A 20,877-nucleotide genomic window follows, 5' to 3' on the forward strand; every position below is an offset into this window, starting at 1 on the left:
CGAGTAGCTCCCAGCCAGCGCGTAGGAGCTGCGCTGGCCGGGAGCTACTCCTGAAGTACAAAAGCATCGCCGCTGTGCAATGCTTTTGAACTTCTGCGAAGGGGCAGGGACTGACATGCGGGGCAGGCTAGCCCTGTGCTGGGCATCCCCCCGCATGTCAGTGTCCCTGATCGCAGCTGTGCTAAATTTAGCACAGCTACGATCAACTCTGAATCACCCCCTCTCTTGCTTATTTCAGCAGTAAACTGTTGAAATGGGATGTGAGGAACAGTATGCCATAATAAGTTTGGCTGCTATGTTATATGTGAAGAAAAGGTCAGCCTTATGTGTATGGCTTCACCACTTGGTTCCTCAAATCAGGTACTGGAGGGAAGCTACACCATAGGTTCCTCAAATAGCACTGGACAAGTTCTACTGAACCTGGTACTTGCGCTGCTAAATAGCACCTGAGAGCTCCAGCAGAGGCAGAACAATTACTGCCTCTGCAGGGTCCCGCTTCCAAGCTCTAGGGCAGGGGTGGCCAACCAGTCAGAAGCAGAGAGCCAGAAAAGATCAGTAGTCAAGAGCAAGAGCCACTATGATGCAATGGGGGCGTGGCATAGTTGTCACAAAGCCACACCCCATTTTTGTGCGCACACCTTTTGGTATGACATTTGTAGGAGTATGACCTCACATCATAACCCCGTTTTTTCGTCATGTTGTACAGTGCCACATACATATAATGCCCCACTACAGTACATATTAAAACGCCAAAAAATGGGTGCCTCCACAGTGCCAGATAGATACATATGTGTATCTGACACTGTGGGGACATATGTGTATCTGGCACTGTGGGGGCATTTATGTCCCCACAGTGCCAGATACATATATGTCCCCAGTGCAGATACATATGTCCCCACAGTGCCTGCTATGCCCACAGTGCCAGATACAAATGTCCCCACAGTGCCAGCCATGCCCCAGTGCCAGATATGCCCCCAGTGCCAGATACATGTCCCCACAGTGCCAGCTATGCCCCAGTGCCAGATATGCCCCCAGTGCAGATACATATGACCCCACATTGCCTGGTATGCCCACTGTGCAAGATACACATGTCCCCACAGTGCCAGCAATGCCCCCAGTGTCAGATACACATGTCCCCACAGTGCCAGCTATGCCCCCAGTGCCAGATACACATGTCCCCGCAGTGCCAGCTATGCCCCCAGTGCCTGATACACATGTCCCCGTAGTGCCAGATATGCCCCCAGTCAAGATACATATGTCCCCACAGTGCCTGCTACACATGTCCCCCCAGTGCCAGATATGCCCCAGCACAGATACATATGTCCCCACAGTGCCAGTGATGCCCTCAGTGCCAGCTACACATGTCCACCAGTGCCAGATATGCCCCCAGTGCTAGCTACACATGCCCCCACAGTGCCAGCTATGCCCCCAGTACAGATACATATGTCCCCACAGTGCCTCCTATGCCCACAGTGCCAGATACACATGTCCTCACAGTGCCAGCTATGTCCCAGTACCAGATACATATGTCCCACAGTGCCAGCTATGGCCCCAGTGCCAGCTACACATGTCCCCCCAGTGCCAGATATGCCCCAGTGCCAGATAAGCCCCTGTGCGGATACATATGTCCCCACAGTGCCAGCGATGCCCCCAGTGCCAGCTACACATGTCCCCCAGTGCCAGATATGCTCCCAGTGCCAGCTACACATGCCCCACAGTGCCAGCTATGCCCCACAGTGCCAGCTATGCCCCCAGTGCCAGCTACACATGCCCCCACAGTGCCAGATATGCCCCCAGTGCCAAATACACATGTCCCCACAGTGCCTGCTTTGCCCCCAGTGCAGATACACGTCCCCACAGTGCTCACCAGCCCCCGCGCCCCGCTCAACGCGCTGCTGCTGCTCAGTGCTCTGCTCCCTATCCGGGCGGTGTCTCTCCTGAATTAGGCGCCAGTCCGTGAACCAATCAAAGCTTGCGGTCCGGCAGTCAATCAGAAGCCTTAGCTGCCGGTCCGCGAGCGCTGATTGGCTCACGGGCCGGTGCCGTATGAAGAGAGACACTGCCGCCAGAGAGGCGTGCGTGTGTCTCAGTCTTGGAGCAGCGGTGGCCAGGAGCTGACCGAGCCGCATGCGGCTCGAGTGCCGCGGGTTGGCCACCGCTGCTCTAGGGGCCAAACTCAGCTTGCAGGTAGTTTAGAACCCTGGAAAGTCAGTCACAGCTCTCAGTCTAAGGGGGGAATTCAAATGTTTGAAAAGTCGGTTGGGAGTCTGTTTTTTCCTGTCTATTAGAGAGGAAAAAACAGACACCCGACTGACTTTTCAAACAATTGAATACCCCCCTAAGTGTGAGATTTCAGCCTAGGCTCCCCCAGCATAGCACCTTGTGAACACCCATCAATGAGGTAAATGTTAAATTAAGATGTATTGTTCAGATTTACCCTTGCACCAAATACAGTATAAGGATTAATCTGAATTGATTAAAGGGACAGGGTGCTGGTTTACGCCCCTGCCTGAATAACTGCCAGTCATAGTTAATAAATCAGCAAGAACCCATTTTATATATACAGAGTGTTTGTGTCTCATGCAATCTGCATGTAAGCATTCCCTCTACCTTTAATGAGGTTATAATTCCCAGCAGCGAGGTGAGATCACATAGGGGGTCATTCCGAGTTGTTCGCTCGTTGCCGATTTTCGCTATACTGCGATTAGTCGCTTATTGCGCATGCGCAAGGTTCGCAGAGCGCATGCGCTTAGTTATTTTACACAAAAGAGGTATTTTACTCACGGCATAACGAAGCTTTTTCATCGCTGTGCTGATCGTAGTGTGATTGACAGGAAGTGGGTGTTTCTGGGCGGAAACTGGCTGTTTTATGGGAGTGTGCGGAAAAACGCAGGCGTTCGAGTGGCTGGAGAAATGGGGGAGTGGTTGGGCAAACGCTGGGTGTTTGTGATGTCAAACCAGGAACGAAAAGGACTGAACTGTTCGCAATGGCTGAGTAAGTCTGGAGCTACTCAGAAACTGCTAAGAAATTTCTATTCGCAATTCTGCTAATCTTTCGTTCGCACTTCTGCTAAGCTAATATACACTCCCAGACGGCGGCGGCGGCTAAAAGCAGCTAGCGAGCGAACAACTCGGAATCACCCCCATAGCACAGACCAGCGCACAAATAAGCTACTTTGTATTCCAGAGATCTCAAAATTAGTATCATCACTTTTACACCTAGAACGAAATCGATGACACTGCCACTGTTCCTAATCCGAGAGCAAAATCCTTACTGAACCTCATTATTCTTATTCCGTATATTTTATATAGGTGCACCGATAGCTAAGGCTTCGATACAGGACAGACTTCCATAAAAGCCTGTTAGCTATACCTGTCTCATGCAAACACCATGAAAGCAGGCAGGAGGGTGTGTACATTTAAGACTGTGCTTTGGGAAATGACCCATAAATGAAGAGGAAATCTGACACTCACCACACAGGAAGGCCACTGTCCTCAGAGTCTGCTGCATGAGGATCTGAGTCACCGGGGACAGGTTGTGGTGAGTATAGTGAGACATGACGATTCCAGAGAACAGGATTGCCATGATACCTGTGGAAGTAACAGTGAGACCTACTTCAGTAGTGTGCATACGTCATGTCCCTACTGTATATGTAACATGGGTATGCTTTATAAAGGCAGACGGCAGAATACAATCATTAGGCCTGGCTTTGATTGTTTTTTTATTTATTAACTGACATGACTACTGACTCTCTTTGTTCTCTTATGAGTGATTCTTGTACTTTCTGCTGATACTACTCTGATTAAAAATGTGTTCCAAGACTGACTAGGGCTGATGCAGAGTGAGCACTATGCCAGTGTTTCGTGTGAAACTAATGTATGCAAGTGCGTGATTGCAGAGTGGAACACATTGTGCATGTATTTACTGCAGCAGAGACGGAATTCTCATGTAGGCCGAGTACAGTAAGGATCTTTTTACGCAGCTCATGTACATCAGCAGTGTAAATTACACTAGACCTAGGCGACATGAGAATGATGATGGACGGCAACATAACCTCAGGGCATTGACATCAGCTGACTGAGCATCAGTAGTGCGTGGCACTTCCTGCAGTGGGAGAAGCGCTCTGGCAGGCATGCAACAGTACTTCCATGTTACACACATGCATGTGTCTCGCAGGCTGAGTGATTGCCAAAAGCTTTAAAGCTTAGTAACTTTCATTGTCATTTTATCTTGCTACACTCATTCTAATGATAATACTTCTTTAATAATAATAATAATAATAATAATAATAAATGTGGTTTTCTTAATTTTTTTTTTTTCTCAAGGCCAATGTTAGATTTGTCTGGCCCAAGATCTGTGGGACTCAACATGTATGCGCTAATCAGAATAAGGGCGTGTTTACGCTATTTCTGCACTTGGCGTAAATGTGTCACACAGTGTATGGTGTATGTCTCCGATGCAGAATGGGCCATGTGTTGGAATGTGCTCTGCAAAGCTGCTACAATATGCCACTATTGAGTTCACTCCTTTTAAAGTATGCTCATTTTACTACCCAGCATCAGCGTTATCTGCTTACTTACTGAGCATCAGTGTTATTTGCCACGTACCTACTGAGAATCAGTGTTATCTGCCACTTACCTACTGAGCATAAGTGTTATTTGCCACGTACCTACTGAGAATCAGTGTTATCTGCCACTTACCTACTTAGCATCAGTGCTATTTGCCACGTACCTACTGAGAATCAGTGTTATCTGCCACTTACCTGAAAGTGAAATACCCTCAGACAAGCCATATGGCAAATACGCAAAAATAATCATCATGCCAAACTCCAAGGAAGGTGTCTTTCGGAGGTCAAGATGCTTCAAAGCCTGAATATCCAGTGAAGGACAACATACAATATGATGGAGAAACACAACACACAGGGTAAGGTACACACACACACACACACACACACACACATACAGTATTACTAATATAACACTATAGTGTACAAAGAATAATGTATATAAAACACACATAACCTTAATGCCTACTTAGATAATACATATGTTACAGCGGCCACATGCATTTGTTTTATAGCATTTAGTGCTAGTTAATGTGGAAACCAAACATGTCATTCTATCTGGCAAATGATTTATGTTTTATATAATTCATGTATATACAGTACATTTTATATAATTCATATCCCCAATATGTCATCAAGATATAGGGCCTGATTCAGATTTCTACGTGGTGGAACTGCATATGACCAGGATCCATTCTGTGCACATGCAGAGAGGCCCTGTGTAAGCGCTCCCATTCCCCCTTAGCCGCAGCACGCGTTTGGGGAACGGCGACCAGGCATGTTCATAGGCGTGCTGAGCAAAGGGTATGTGTCGTCAGACAACGACTTCCTGAACCCGCCATTGGAGATTTGGTGGCCAGTCTGAGTAAGCTACGGCCTCGGAGGCAGCTCTCAGATCACACATGCTGTCAGGAGGGGTCTTTTTCCTACAGACATCTCTTGCAGCATTAGAACATCTGTTTTATGGTACCGCACAGTTTCTTCCCTGCGGCTGTGCAATACCATACATATCAGAATCAGGTCCTTCATTTATAATCCAGCAATGATTCTTTCCTACAACCTATCTTAGCAAGCAGCTGGCAGGGAAGACTGACCACAGACACGTTATAGAAACACCCATCTAAGATGACCACTTCACATAATAATAATAAGAAAAAGAAGGGAGTCTCAGTAAAGATAACTTTCAGAGACCCTCCACCAGAACTGACACTACGACAGGGAGCATCCACAGACACACTGTACGGGTTCCACTATGTATCCTGTGGTCAAGAACCAAAGAAAGAAATATTGAACATTTCAGTTTTATAGTGTGTCGATACATGCAATGTTATCATAATTAATCATTAAAAAGAATCTCTTATAAAGATAAAATTAGGTACAACAATATATAGGTAAAAAGATTTAAAAAAATTAGCCACAAATCATTTGATCTAAAAAAAACCTGTTGAAGAGTGTAACGTTAGCAAAACCAGCAGTACACCAAAGCCACTCACAGCCTGCAAATTACAGTTTAGGAGCTACAGACGAGGAAGGGTATTACATATCCGAATGTTATGAAAGACCCTGCAGTTCTCACAGAGTAACCAAAGAAGAACACAATTATTTACTGAAACAAGCGAGGGTCCGGTCAATCAGCACAGCCACAATAAAAACATTCCACTGGTGGAGGGGGCCAGGGGCTCATGAATGGGTGCTCTGTAACAGAATGAGAATATTATTGTGTGTGTACTCCACAGAAAGGATATTAATGCAGAAATTAGACCAGTCAGAGTTCCAAGAGCTGCCGAACCAAAGAACATCTTCAGGAAGTATGCCAAGGCATGGAGGAAAGTTTGCCAGCCGCTCACATCCGACATGTCCCCTCGTGTCAGTCCTTCTGCAGTACTGCACAAGATGGACAGAAAGTCATACTGTGTTCTGCATTAAGAGAATCACAGCGCACTGTATAATAATTCCCATTTTCATCAGTTCCTTCTTAGAACTGATCTATATCTGGTACACATTCTCCCAGCCTTACTGGCTATAAAATAAAAATATTTTTTTAGATAAAACCTCAATTTAAATTGGCAACCTGAATAAGTGTGTATGGACAGCATGGTTGACATAGTGGTAAGAATTACTGCCTCACTGGGGTTAGATAAAATGTGAGGTGCCACAAATCTAAAATATCTGGGTACTGCGCACTGGCGTATCTATAACGGGTAAAGTGTGTGCGGTGCACACGGGCCCCTGGGTCCAGAGGGGGCACGCACTGCACCCATTTCTTCTATACTCACCTTTCCGGCGTCCATCGGAGACTGTGTGTGGGCCCCCTCCCCTCCCGTAGCCGTCACTGCCGCTGCTAGTGCACTCAGCGCTGAGACTCTGGCACAATGCCGGAGTCTACAGCGTATGAGATGGACTCCAGAAAAATGGCGCGGTGGCCATTTTTCGGAGTCCTGCGCATGCGCTGTAGACTCTGGCACTGTGCCAGAGTCTCAGCGCTGAGAGCGCTAACAGCATTGGTGACGGCTACAGGAGAGGAGGGGGCCTACACACGGAGTCTGCACACGGGTCCCCTCCTCACTAGAAACGCAGCTGGTACTGCGCTCTTATAGTATCTATAATGAGTACTGGAAACACAGAGGAGGTAACACAGCAACAAGATAGGCGGTTAGATTCACACAGTATTTGCAAGCTACATAGAGAGAACAGTGTTTTCTTTGCACGTAATAATGATAATAATTTGCAACAGTTGCATTACAACAGGTTTTGCTCCTAATCTATTATTGCATCCCTGTGCAATGTAATGAAGAATGGAATAACATGTCGCTCTGTCCTTCGTTACATCGTCTAATGTATACTGACAATTTGGCGTGGTCCAGGCCGAAGTGAATTGCCTGTTGTACAAGTGTGTACCCACCCTAAGAAAGAGCAAGTAACTGTGCATCTGGGCAAAACCATGCTGCATCGCAGGTGGGGTAGATGTAACATGTGCAGAGAGATTTAGATTTCAGAGGGGCATTTCCAAACTCAAATCTAAATTGCAGAGCTTATGGGGTATATGCAATTGCGGTCGAATTCCCGAAATTGTCGAATTTCGGGAATTTTTCGCCAAAAAAAAAAAATCGACAATGCAATTCAGTACTTTCCGACAAAAAAACGGACTTTCAAAATTCGACTTTTTGAAATTCGACTTTTGACAAATTCTACTTTTTTGCAATGATACACATGCTGCAATTCGACCAAAGTCTATTCAATTCAAGTTTGGAAATTCGACAACAGTGCTTTTAGACAGTAAATTCGTCATTTTCAATCCGCCACACTTTGGAGGGTGAAACCAATAAAAAAAATTTAAAACATGTTTTTTTTGGTGGTTTTTTTTTTGGTAATAGCATATCTATTTATATTAGAAGGGATTAGGTACTTGGTTTGTCTTTTTTGGAGGCACAAGTATTATTTATATATTTTTTAAAATATTTTTTTTTTTTATAGCTGGAACGGTAAAATCAAGGAAAAAAATGGCGTGGGGTCCCCCCTCCAAAGCATAACCAGCCTCGGGCTCTTCGAGCTGGTCCTGGTTCTAAAAATGCGGGGAAAAATTTGACAGGGGATCCCCCGTATTTTTAAAACCAGCACCGGGCTCTGCGCCTGATGCTGGTGCAAAAAATACGGGGGACAAAAAGAGTAGGGGTCCCCCATATTTTATACACCAGCATCGGGCTCCACTAGCTGGACAGATAATGCCACAGCCGGGGGTCACTTTTATACAGCGCCCTGCGGCCGTGGCATTAAATATCCAACTAGTCACCCCTGGCCGGGGTACCCTGGGGGAGTGGGGACCCCTTCAATCAAGGGGTCCCCCCCAGCCACCCAAGGGCCAGGGATGAAGCCCGAGGCTGTCCCCCCCATCCAAGGGCTGCGGATGGGAGGCTGATAGCCTTGAGAAAAATGTCAGAATATTGTTTTTTCCAGTAGTACTACAAGTCCCAGCAAGCCTCCCTCGCAAGCTGGTACTTGGAGAACCACAAGTACCAGCATGCGGGAGAAAAACGGGCCCGCTGGTACCTGTAGTACTACTGGAAAAAATAAGAATTTACTTACCGATAATTCTATTTCTCGGAGTCCGTAGTGGATGCTGGGGTTCCTGAAAGGACCATGGGGAATAGCGGCTCCGCAGGAGACAGGGCACAAAAAGTAAAGCTTTACGATCAGGTGGTGTGTACTGGCTCCTCCCCCTATGACCCTCCTCCAAGCCTCAGTTAGGTACTGTGCCCGGACGAGCGTACACAATAAGGAAGGATTTATGAATCCCGGGTAAGACTCATACCAGCCACACCAATCACACCGTACAACCTGTGATCTAAACCCAGTTAAAAGTATGATAACAGCGGAGCCTCTGAAAAGATGGCTCACAACAATAATAACCCGATTTTTGTAACTATGTACAAGTAATGCAGATAATCCGCACTTGGGATGGGCGCCCAGCATCCACTACGGACTCCGAGAAATAGAATTATCGGTAAGTAAATTCTTATTTTCTCTATCGTCCTAGTGGATGCTGGGGTTCCTGAAAGGACCATGGGGATTATACCAAAGCTCCCAAACGGGCGGGAGAGTGCGGATGACTCTGCAGCACCGAATGAGAGAACTCCAGGTCCTCCTTAGCCAGGGTATCAAATTTGTAGAATTTTACAAACGTGTTCTCCCCCGACCACGTAGCCGCTCGGCAGAGTTGTAATGCCGAGACCCCTCGGGCAGCCGCCCAAGAAGAACCCACCTTCCTTGTGGAGTGGGCTTTTACCGATTTTGGCTGTGGCAGGCCTGCCACAGAATGTGCAAGCTGAATCGTACTACAAATCCAGCGAGCAATAGTCTGCTTAGACGCAGGAGCGCCCAACTTGTTGGGAGCATATAGTATAAACAGCGAGTCAGATTTCCTGACTCCAGCTGTCCTTGAAATGTATATTTTTAAAGCTCTGACAACGTCCAACAACTTGGAGTCCTCCAAGTCGCTTGTAGCCGCAGGCACTACAATAGGTTGGTTCAGATGAAATGCTGACACCACCTTAGGGAGAAAATGCGGACGAGTCCGCAGTTCTGCCCTGTCCGAATGGAAAATCAGATATGGGCTTTTGTAAGATAAAGCTGCCAGTTCTGACACTCTCCTGGCCGAAGCCAGGGCTAGTAGCATGGTCACTTTCCATGTGAGATATTTCAAATCCACAGTTTTTAGTGGTTCAAACCAATGAGATTTGAGAAAGTCCAAAACAACATTGAGATCCCACGGTGCCACTGGAGGCACCACAGGGGGCTGTATATGCAGCACTCCCTTAACAAAAGTCTGGACTTCAGGAACTGAAGCCAATTCTTTTTGGAAGAAAATCGACAGGGCCGAAATTTGAACCTTAATAGATCCCAATTTGAGACCCATAGACAATCCTGATTGCAGGAAATGTAGGAATCGACCCAGTTGAAATTCCTCCGTCGGAGCACTCCGATCCTCGCACCACGCAACATATTTTCGCCAAATGCGGTGATAATGTTGCGCGGTTACTTCCTTCCTTGCTTTAATCAAAGTAGGAATGACTTCTTCCGGCATGCCTTTTTCCTTTAGGATCCGGCGTTCAACCGCCATGCCGTCAAACGCAGCCGCGGTAAGTCTTGAAACAGACAGGGACCCTGCTGAAGCAAGTCCCTTCTCAGAGGTAGAGGCCACGGATCTTCCGTGATCATCTCTTGAAGTTCCGGGTACCAGGTCCTTCTTGGCCAATCCGGAACCACTAGTATCGTTCTTACGCCTCTTTGCCGTATAATTCTCAATACTTTTGGTATGAGAGGCAGAGGAGGAAACACATACACCGACTGGTACACCCAAGGCGTTACCAGCGCGTCCACAGCTATTGCCTGCGGATCTCTTGACCTGGCGCAATACCTGTCCAGTTTTTTGTTGAGGCGAGACGCCATCATGTCCACCATTGGTCTTTCCCAACGGGTTACCAGCATGTGGAAAACTTCTGGATGAAGTCCCCACTCTCCCGGGTGAAGGTCTTGTCTGCTGAGGAAGTCTGCTTCCCAGTTGTCCACTCCCGGGATGAACACTGCTGACAGTGCTATCACATGATTCTCTGCCCAGCGAAGAATCCTTGCAGCTTCTGCCATTGCACTCCTGCTTCTTGTGCCGCCCTGTCTGTTCACATGGGCGACTGCCGTGATGTTGTCCGACTGGATCAACACCGGTTTTCCTTGAAGCAGAGGTTCTGCCTGGCTTAGAGCATTGTAGATTGCTCTTAGTTCCAGAATGTTTATGTGAAGAGACGTTTCCAGGCTCGACCACAAGCCCTGGAAGTTTCTTCCTTGTGTGACTGCTCCCCAGCCTCTCAGGCTGGCGTCCGTGGTCACCAGGATCCAATCCTGTATGCCGAATCTGCGGCCCTCCAATAGATGAGCACTCTGCAACCACCACAGAAGAGATACCCTTGTCCTTGGAGACAGGGTTATCCGCTGGTGCATCTGAAGATGCGACCCTGACCATTTGTCCAACAGATCCCTCTGGAAAATTCTTGCGTGGAATCTGCCGAATGGAATTGCTTCGTAAGAAGCCACCATTTTTCCCAGGACTCTTGTGCATTGATGTACAGACACCTTTCCTGGTTTTAGGAGGTTCCTGACAAGCTCGGATAACTCCTTGGCTTTTTCCTCCGGGAGAAAAACCTTTTTCTGAACCGTGTCCAGAATCATCCCTAGGAACAGCAGACGTGTTGTCGGAATTAACTGGGATTTTGGAATATTCAGAATCCACCCGTGCTGTTTTAGCACTTCTTGAGACAGTGCTAATCCCATCTCTAGCTGTTCTCTGGACCTTGCCCTTATTAGGAGATCGTCCAAGTATGGGATAATTAATACGCCTTTTCTTCGAAGAAGAATCATCATCTCGGCCATTACCTTGGTAAAGACCCGAGGTGCCGTGGACAATCCGAACGGCAGCGTCTGAAACTGATAGTGACAGTTCTGTACGACGAACCTGAGGTACCCCTGGTGTGAGGGGTAAATTGGAACGTGGAGATACGCATCCTTGATGTCCAAGGATACCATAAAGTCCCCTTCTTCCAGGTTCGCTATCACTGCTCTGAGTGACTCCATCTTGAACTTGAACTTCTTTATGTACAGGTTCAAGGATTTCAGATTTAGAATAGGTCTTACCGAGCCATCCGGCTTCGGTACCACAAATAGAGTGGAATAATACCCCTTTCCTTGTTGTAAAAGGGGTACCTTGACTATCACCTGCTGAGAGTACAGCTTGTGAATGGCTTCCAAGACCGTCACCCTGTCGGAGGGGGACGTTGGTAAAGCAGACTTCAGGAAACGGCGAGGTGGATCCGTCTCTAGTTCCAACCTGTACCCCTGAGATATTATCTGCAGGATCCAGGGATCTACCTGCGAGTGAGCCCACTGCGCGCTGAAATTCTTGAGACGACCCCCCACCGCCCCCGAGTCCGCTTGAGAAGCCCCAGCGTCATGCTGAGGCTTTTGTAGAAGCGGGGGAGGGCTTCTGTTCCTGGGAAGGAGCTGCCTGTTGCTGTCTCTTCCCCCTTCCTCTGCCTCGTGGCAGATATGAATATCCCTTTGCTCTCTTGTTTTTAAAGGAACGAAAGGGCTGCGGTTGAAAAGTCGGTGTCTTTTTCTGTTGGGGAGTGACTTGAGGTAAAAAGGTGGATTTCCCGGCTGTAGCCGTGGCCACCAAATCCGATAGACCGACACCAAATAACTCCTCCCCTTTATACGGCAAAACTTCCATATGCCGTTTTGAGTCCGCATCGCCTGACCACTGTCGCGTCCATAAACTTCTTCTGGCCGAAATGGACATAGCACTTACCCGTGATGCCAGTGTGCAGATATCCCTCTGTGCATCACGCATATAAAGAAATGCATCCTTTATTTGCTCTAAAGACAGTAAAACATTGTCCCTATCCAGGGTATCAATATTTTCAATCAGGGACTCTGACCAAGCTACCCCAGCACTGCACATCCAGGCTGTCGCTATAGCTGGTCGTAGTATAACACCTGTATGTGTGTATATACTTTTTTGGATATTTTCCATCCTCCTATCTGCTGGATCTTTAAGTGCGGCCGTCTCAGGAGAGGGTAACGCCACTTGTTTTGATAAGCGTGTGAGCGCCTTGTCCACCCTAGGAGGTGTTTCCCAGCGCGCCCTAACCTCTGGCGGGAAAGGGTATAAAGCCAATAACTTCTTTGAAATTAGCATTTTTTTATCGGGGGCAACCCACGCTTCATCACACACCTCATTTAATTCATCTGATTCAGGAAAAACTATAGGTAGTTTTTTCACACCCCACATGATACCCTGTTTTGTGGTACCTGTAGTATCAGCAATATGTAACGCCTCCTTCATTGCCAAAATCATATAACGTGTGGCCCTACTAGAAAATACGGTTGATTCGTCACCGTCGCCACTGGAATCAGTGCCTGTGTCTGGGTCTGTGTCGACCGACTGAGGCAAAGGGCGTTTTACAGCCCCTGACGGTGTTTGAGGCGCCTGGACAGGCACTAATTGATTGTCCGGCCGTCTCATGTCGTCAAACGACTGCTTTAGCGTGTTGACACTATCCCGTAATTCCATAAATAAAGGCATCCATTCTGGTGTCGACCCCCTAGGAGGTGACATCCCCATATTTGGCAATTGCTCCGCCTCCACACCAATATCGTCCTCATACATGTCGACACACACGTACCGACACACAGCAGACACACAGGGAATGCTCTTAACGAAGACAGGACCCCACTAGCCCTTTGGGGAGACAGAGGGAGAGTTTGCCAGCACACACCAAAAGCGCTATATATGACAGGGATAGCCTTATAATAAGTGCTCCCTGTATAGCTGCTTTAATAATATAGTTTTGCCACAATTTTGCCCCCCCTCTCTTGTTTTACCCTGTTTCTGTAGTGCAGTGCAGGGGAGAGCCTGGGAGCCTTCCTGACCAGCGGAGCTGTGTGAGGAAAATGGCGCTGTGTGCTGAGGAGATAGGCCCCGCCCCTTTTTCGGCGGGCTCGTCTCCCGCTCTTTAGTGGATTCTGGCAGGGGTTAAATATCTCCATATAGCCCCCGGAGGCTATATGTGAGGTATTTTTAGCCAAAAAAGGTTTTCATTTGCCTCCCAGGGCGCCCCCCTCCCAGCGCCCTGCACCCTCAGTGACTGCCGTGTGAAGTGTGCTGAGAGGAAAATGGCGCACAGCTGCAGTGCTGTGCGCTACCTTAAGAAGACTGAGGAGTCTTCTGCCGCCGATTCTGGACCTCTTCTCGTTTCAGCATCTGCAAGGGGGCCGGCGGCGAGGCTCCGGTGACCATCCAGGCTGTACCTGTGATCGTCCCTCTGGAGCTAATGTCCAGTAGCCAAGAAGCCAATCCATCCTGCACGCAGGTGAGTTCACTTCTTCTCCCCTAAGTCCCTCGTTGCAGTGATCCTGTTGCCAGCAGGACTCACTGTAAAATAAAAAACCTAAGCTAAACTTTTCTAAGCAGCTCTTTAGGAGAGCCACCTAGATTGCACCCTTCTCGGCCGGGCACAAAAATCTAACTGAGGCTTGGAGGAGGGTCATAGGGGGAGGAGCCAGTACACACCACCTGATCGTAAAGCTTTACTTTTTGTGCCCTGTCTCCTGCGGAGCCGCTATTCCCCATGGTCCTTTCAGGAACCCCAGCATCCACTAGGACGATAGAGAAAAAATACCCAAATAAAAACAGGACACACACACCGTGACAAGTACAACTTTATTACATACTGCCGACACACACATACTTACCTATGTTGACACGCCGACTGCCACAGTCTCCGACGATCCGAGGGTACCTGTTAAAAAATTATACTCACCTTCCAGCGTCCAGAGATAAATCCACGTCCAGAGTGTAATCCAGGTACTTGGCAAAATAACAAAACGCAAAAACCCGTGCCAGCGGACTGAAAGGGGTCCCATATTGACACATGAGACCCCTTTCCCCGAATGCAGAGACCTCTCCGTGACAGCTGTCACTGAAAGGTCTCTTCAGCCAATCAGCGAGTGCAACGTCCTTGCACTCTGCTGATTGGCTCTGCGCGTCTGAGCTCAGACAGCGCATCGCAAAGCCTCTCCATTATATTCAATGGTGGGAACCTTACGGTTAGCGGTGGGGTCACCCGCCGGTCAGCGGCTGACCGCGGGTAACCCCCCCGCTGACGGCAAAGTTCCCACCATTGAATATAATGGAGAGGCTTTGCGATGCGCTGTCACAGCACAGACAGCGCACAGCCAATCAGGTGAGCGCCACGTAGTAGCGCTTCCTGATTGGCCGAAGGGACCTCAGTGACAGGAGTCACGTGGTGTCCCGGCACATTCGGGGAAAGGGGTCTCATGTGTCAATATGGGACCCCTTTCAGTCCGCAGGATCGGGTCATTGCGTTTTTTTTTTTTTGCCAAGTACCTGGATTATTTTCTGGACGTGGATGTATCTCTGGACGCTGGAAGGTGAGTATAATTATCTTTTATTTTCAGGTATCCGTGGATTCTACTTGGAGAAGAGGACCGACTGCTTCGTGTCAACATAGGTAAGTATGTGTGTGTTGGCAGTATGTAATAAAGTTGTACTTGTCACGGTGTGTGTGTCCTGTTTTTATTTGGGTATTTTTTTTCCAGTAGTACTACAGGTACCAGCGGGCCCGTTTTTCTCCCGCATGCTGGTACTTGTGGTTCTCCAAGTACCAGCTTGCGGGGGGGGGGGGGCTTGCTGGGACTTGTAGTACTACTGGAAAAAAACAATATTCTGACATTTTTCTCAAGGCTATCAGCCTCCCATCCGCAGCCCTTGGATGGGGGGGACAGCCTCGGGCTTCACCCCTGGCCCTTGGGTGGCTGGGGGAGGGGGACCCCTTGATTGAAGGGGTCCCCACTCCCCCAGGGTACCCCGGCCAGGGGTGACTAGTTGGATATTTAATGCCACGGCCGCAGGGCACTGTATAAAAGTGACCCCCGGCTGTGGCATTATCTGTCCAGCTAGTGGAGCCCGATGCTGGTGTAAAAAATACGGGGGACCCCTACTCGTTTTGTCCCCCGTATTTTTTGCACCAGCATCAGGCGCAGAGCCCGGTGCTGGTTTTAAAAATACGGGGGATCCGCTGTCAATTTTGACCCCGGATTTTTAAAACCAGGACCAGCTCGAAGAGCCCGAGGCTGGTTATGCTTTGGAGGGGGGACCCCACGCCATTTTTTTCCGGGTTTTTCCCGTTTTTTCCCGTTTTTTTAATTCGCGGCAAAATCCGGCAAATCGTCCGTTTTTCGCCCGCGGGACTGTCGAATCCGTTTTTCATTGAATATGGTGAATTCCGGCAGCCACCTGCCGGAATTCACCTGTCGAATTGTGTCGAATTAAAAAACGGCGATAATTTGCCGCGATTCGCCGTGAATTGCATATACCCCTATATATAAATATCAGCGATTGCATTACCACAAGTAAAGGCATGTTGCATACCTCTCAACTGTCACAATTTTGGCGGGAAAGTCCAGTTTATAGGACACTTTCCCACTGACCCACCTGCGGGGCCGTGGGGGCAGTTGGGAGACCCACTCTAACTCGCTGCTCTGCTTAGCAGAGAACAGTTGCTGTGTGCATGTGTACAGTGTCTATTCAAGGGTGAGAAGGGGACTGGGAGCATGTCAGCAGCTCAGAGCGCCCGGCATGCCGCCACATTGACAAAAATGGACGGCATGGTTTAAGATTGCACATTTGCCTAATTTCAGGCATGCCTTCGGGTGCGCAGCTGTCTTCTTTCACTCCCATATAAGGGGCCTGATTCATTTTGGATCACTTTTGAGGCTGAGGTAGCGATGTTCACAAATCTGCTATTGCTAAAATTTGCATGTGAAAAGCCGCCCAGAAAGGATAAAAGACGCCCACCGATGTATTCACAAATCTGCGTAGGCATCAGCAGATTCACAATGCATACGCAAAAAAAGGACACCAGTGACACTTGCGGCTGACCCCAGCATACTCAAATCAATGAGAATGCAGTCGGACTTGGTGCCATGTTTTTGGAATGCAGCGTTTGCAGATGACGTCAGATACACGTTCCAAAAATGGCCATGAGACGCCTGTGTTTTCTCAACAACTCCCCACAAACGCCATGTCACCACCAACAAACGGTCACTTCCTGTCAATCAAAATGCGTTCACCTTACAATTAGGCTGCATATGCAAGGCGATCGGATTTTTGACCTTCGCACATGTGCAAAGCGTTTGCAGTGCATGCGCGGTCTGCCGATGATCCCTCACTGCGTGCAATCTCACATTTGCAATTGATAATGAATCAGGCACAAAGTTGGGAGCTATGTGTTGGTAGTGGTACAGGAGATAGGCTGAGTACTAATGATGGCACTGATTTTGCAAATTGCACTTTTTGAACAACCATACAGCACTGAAAGCAATGTGTGCAAATGCATTGTTTTTTGCTTGTAGTGAAAATACTGCATGATTTTACATGCACGTGCACATACCGTGTCTGTCACATACTTGTTAACTCCCCCTGAATGTTAAGAAGTCTCCCTGAAATAGTAGTAATCTCCCTCAGTCTCCATAACAACTGTACACTATATTGTGCATTTTCACTGCAACACAGAATGTTTTTTCCAAGTGCAAACTGTACCCAATTTGCCACAACTCTAAATCAGCTCCAGTGTTGTTTACTACTGTCAGGCTGGGTACACACTGGGTCGACAGCTAAGTCAGCTGATGATCGGTAAGTACATAAAGACTTGCTGACCGTCGACCCGATGTGCCCACCCACTTGTGCGGTCAGAAACCGGCGACCTCTGCAGCAAGTGTATGGGCGGTCTGCAGATATATCGGCCATCGGCTGTGCAGCAGTGCCGATGTGATAGGTCTGTGAACAACGTAGTTCACAGACATATTGGGGGTACACACCCGCTGTCATGACCACAATATATCAGCTACTCAATTGAACGTCAGATATATCGGCCAGTATGTACCCAGCATTACTTATAAATTATAAATCACAGATTTACTGTAGTAATCAACAATGAAGTTGATTTAGAATTAAGGACAATGTATAATAGGTTATAATATACATTAATATACATTTGTTATTCAAGAAGGAGTTGGAGAGTAGTAAAATAGAGGAGTCAGAAGTGAAGGTTTGTTGTATGACTCCACAGCCCTGGTATTAACCACTTCATGACAGGAGGTGGAAGGCTCATGGGGATGTCATTTTGTGGTACATTAGAACAGATAGATTTTTATAACGGATTGTTAAAAATATGTAAGCACAGTAGAAACAAACTCCTTAGCTGGTACTGTAGTTACTTTCCATCAGTGACACACAGCTCCCTGGTCTCGCTGCACTCCTCCTATATGAGGGCTCTGATGACACAGATAAGGGCTGCCTCTGGCATGTACTCCAGAAAAGAACACAATCTCAGCTATGTTTCTAGAAGCAGCTGAGAAAGAAATATTAGGAGCGGAGCTGCCCATGGCACTGGGGAAAGTCATGAATGCCTCACTAAAAGCGTATGGATGTGCCCAGAGCACTTGTGCATATTCCTCCTATCTGCACAATAACGACTCCAGCATAAATGCCCTATAACTGAAACAGTCAGTGCATATCAATCTGGCTCTACCCAGTGTGTCCTCTTAATTACAATCTTACACCATATAAATACCTGACAGAAAAGCACAGGATTTATATATTATAGGGAATGCTGATTTTTCCCTGGACATCGGAACAGATCAGCTGTGACAAATTGCTCATCTAATTCTGCCATATTTCTGTGAAAGTCTGCCCCACAGATCAAGTAGAACACATAACTGTTTGGAGTTACGTATGCCGGGTCTGGGACTGAGGGTCGACAGCAAAAAGGTCGACACACCTTAGATCGGCGCCAATTGGTCGACACACCTTAGGTCGACATGGACAAAAGGTCGACAGGAACAAGGTCGACATGGAAAAAGGTCGACATGAGTTTTTTTATGTTTTTTTTGTGTCGTTTTCTTCGTAGAGTGACCGGGAACCCCAATTAGTGCACCGCTTCGCTCGCCATGCTTAGGGCATGGTGCCTTCGCTCCGCTCCGCTCGGCACAGATTACCGTTCCAATCGTAGTCCACATGGATCGTTAAGTATGAAAAAGTTCCAAAAAAGAAAAAAATTGCGAAAAACTCATGTCGACCTTTTTCCAATGTCGACCTAAGGTGCGTCGACCTAAGGTGTGTCGACCTTTTTGCTGTCGACCTGGAGTCCGGATACCACATATGCCACCTCTTTTACCTGTGTAATGTTTCTTCCAGAACAGTTGTTCTGTTGTCCGTGTACATGGTCCAGCTCCAACCACTGTGAGAGACCATTATAACTGCATGTGTTCTGATGGGGTCTGGGACTCCAGTTCGACAACAAAAAGGTCGACACACCTTAGGTCGATGCCAATTGGTCGACACACCTTAGGTCGACATGGACAAAAGGTCGACAGGAACAAGGTCGACATGGAAAAAGATCGACATGAGTTTTTTATGTTTTTTTTGGTGTCGTTTTCTTCGTAGAGTGACCGGGAACCCCAATTAGTGCACCGCTTCGCTCGCCATGCTTCGCTCGGCACAGATTACCGTTCCAATCGTAGTCCACATGGATCGTTAAGTATGAAAAAGTTCCAAAAAAGAAAAAAAATTGTGAAAAACTCATGTCGACCTTTTTCCATGTCGACCTTGTTCCTGTCGACCTTTTTTCCATGTCGACCTTTTGTCCATGTCGACCTAAGGTGTGTCGACCAATTGGCGGCGACCTAAGGTGTGTCGACCTTTTTGTTGTCGACCTGGAGTCCGGATACCGTTCTGATGTCGCTCTTCAGTTTACATTAGGGAAACTTGTATTATAATGGTATTATAAGGAATAATGCACCCCCTTATGCAAATGATTATATATTAGAAGTCACCTCTGAGTTCACTGACCGATATAAAAATAGAAGGACGGATTCAACTCTGCTTTGCAGACGGCTCTTGAACTTTTTAGCGCTATGCACGATCTGTGACCGAGTGTACGCAGATATGAGCATCTACAGTATGGATGATTCAGTTGTACATGTCTCAGTCACATCTCCACATGCGGCTAAATGGATGTAACTAGGAGGTAATAGGGCATTCACAGGTAGGCTGAGTGCTCTGAGAGTGTAAGTAGCTGGAATTTCTTGCATACACAGAGACCGATCTGATTTCAGACGGATATACTACAGGTTGAGTGCCTCATATCTCGAGATCCAATATCCGAAACAGAATTTTTTTTGAGCACAACTGATATAGTGACCCCTTTACTCTCTGATGGGTCAATGTACCCAAACTTTGGGGGTAACTCAGATCTGATCGCAGCAGCAAATTCGTTAGCTAATGGGCAAAACCATGTGCACTGCAGGGGGGGGGGGGGGGGGGCGGCAGATATAATGTCCAGAGAGAGTTAGATTTGGGTGGGTTATATTTTTTCTGTGCAGGGAAAATACTGGTTGACTTATTTTTACACTGCAGTTTAGATTTCACTAAATAAGGCTATTGAAACAGCATGAAAGTCGATGGATTTATGAATTAAAGACACTGGAACCACAAGGATTAAATATAGACTTTGAATTTAACGCATTTTTAACTTAATTTTTATTCTAATTAAAAACCCTTATTTTATACAAATAATTCACATACAAGAACGTGGCACCTTTATTTTACTTTATTTTATTTAAAATAATTAAAATTGATTGAACTGAAGAATACATTCTACATATTTTACTCTAACATATGGTTACCGCCATTTTTAGACTTCCGGCCGGAGGTTCCGGTAAGAACAATAAAGTTTTTTATGTATAAATATACACAACCTTCAGTGGCCTAGTCATCCTTGAAAAAGTGCGCCAGTCGCATGAAACGCGTTGGAGACTACAGGAGTGGACATGCCGTCATTTGGACAAGCGCTTTTGCACCCGTCTTTGCCGATTGTCGCCCATCGAGGTGACGTCACCAGCCGGAACAGCTGCCGCTGGACGCAGCAGTAGCTTCACATGCAGCGGGAGCCGGACATTACAACTGATCCCTGACTGCTCACCGGACTCACCGACGAATCCTCTTAGAGGTAGGGACAGGAAAGGCATATGAACTGTGCAAAATTCTGGAAACATCATTCACTCCACATCACAAATTCTCCTAAAGGAGTTGTAAACATTTTAACTTATATTTTTTTCAACAGGTGCTACGTTATATCAGTTAGGGCTCATTTCAATTTTTAATATTACAACACTATTGAGC

General features: G+C 47.2%; 1 protein-coding gene across 3 annotated transcripts in view; it reads right to left on the reverse strand.

Moving 5' to 3' along the window:
* Positions 1–20,877, reverse strand: part of SLC9A8 (solute carrier family 9 member A8) — a 182,036-nt gene that overhangs the window by 26,606 nt on the left and 134,553 nt on the right. For all 3 annotated transcript variants that reach the window (XM_063958882.1, XM_063958884.1, XM_063958883.1), the window contains exons 9-11: positions 6,311–6,449; positions 4,764–4,869; positions 3,475–3,591 (exon numbers count right to left, since the gene is read on the reverse strand). In XM_063958882.1, the coding sequence (XP_063814952.1) occupies positions 3,475–3,591; positions 4,764–4,869; positions 6,311–6,449 (362 nt within the window). The remainder of the gene's footprint in view (positions 1–3,474; positions 3,592–4,763; positions 4,870–6,310; positions 6,450–20,877) is intronic.

The sequence above is a fragment of the Pseudophryne corroboree genome, chromosome 3 (genome assembly GCF_028390025.1).
Source record: "Pseudophryne corroboree isolate aPseCor3 chromosome 3, aPseCor3.hap2, whole genome shotgun sequence".
NCBI classification, from domain to species: domain Eukaryota; kingdom Metazoa; phylum Chordata; class Amphibia; order Anura; family Myobatrachidae; genus Pseudophryne; species Pseudophryne corroboree.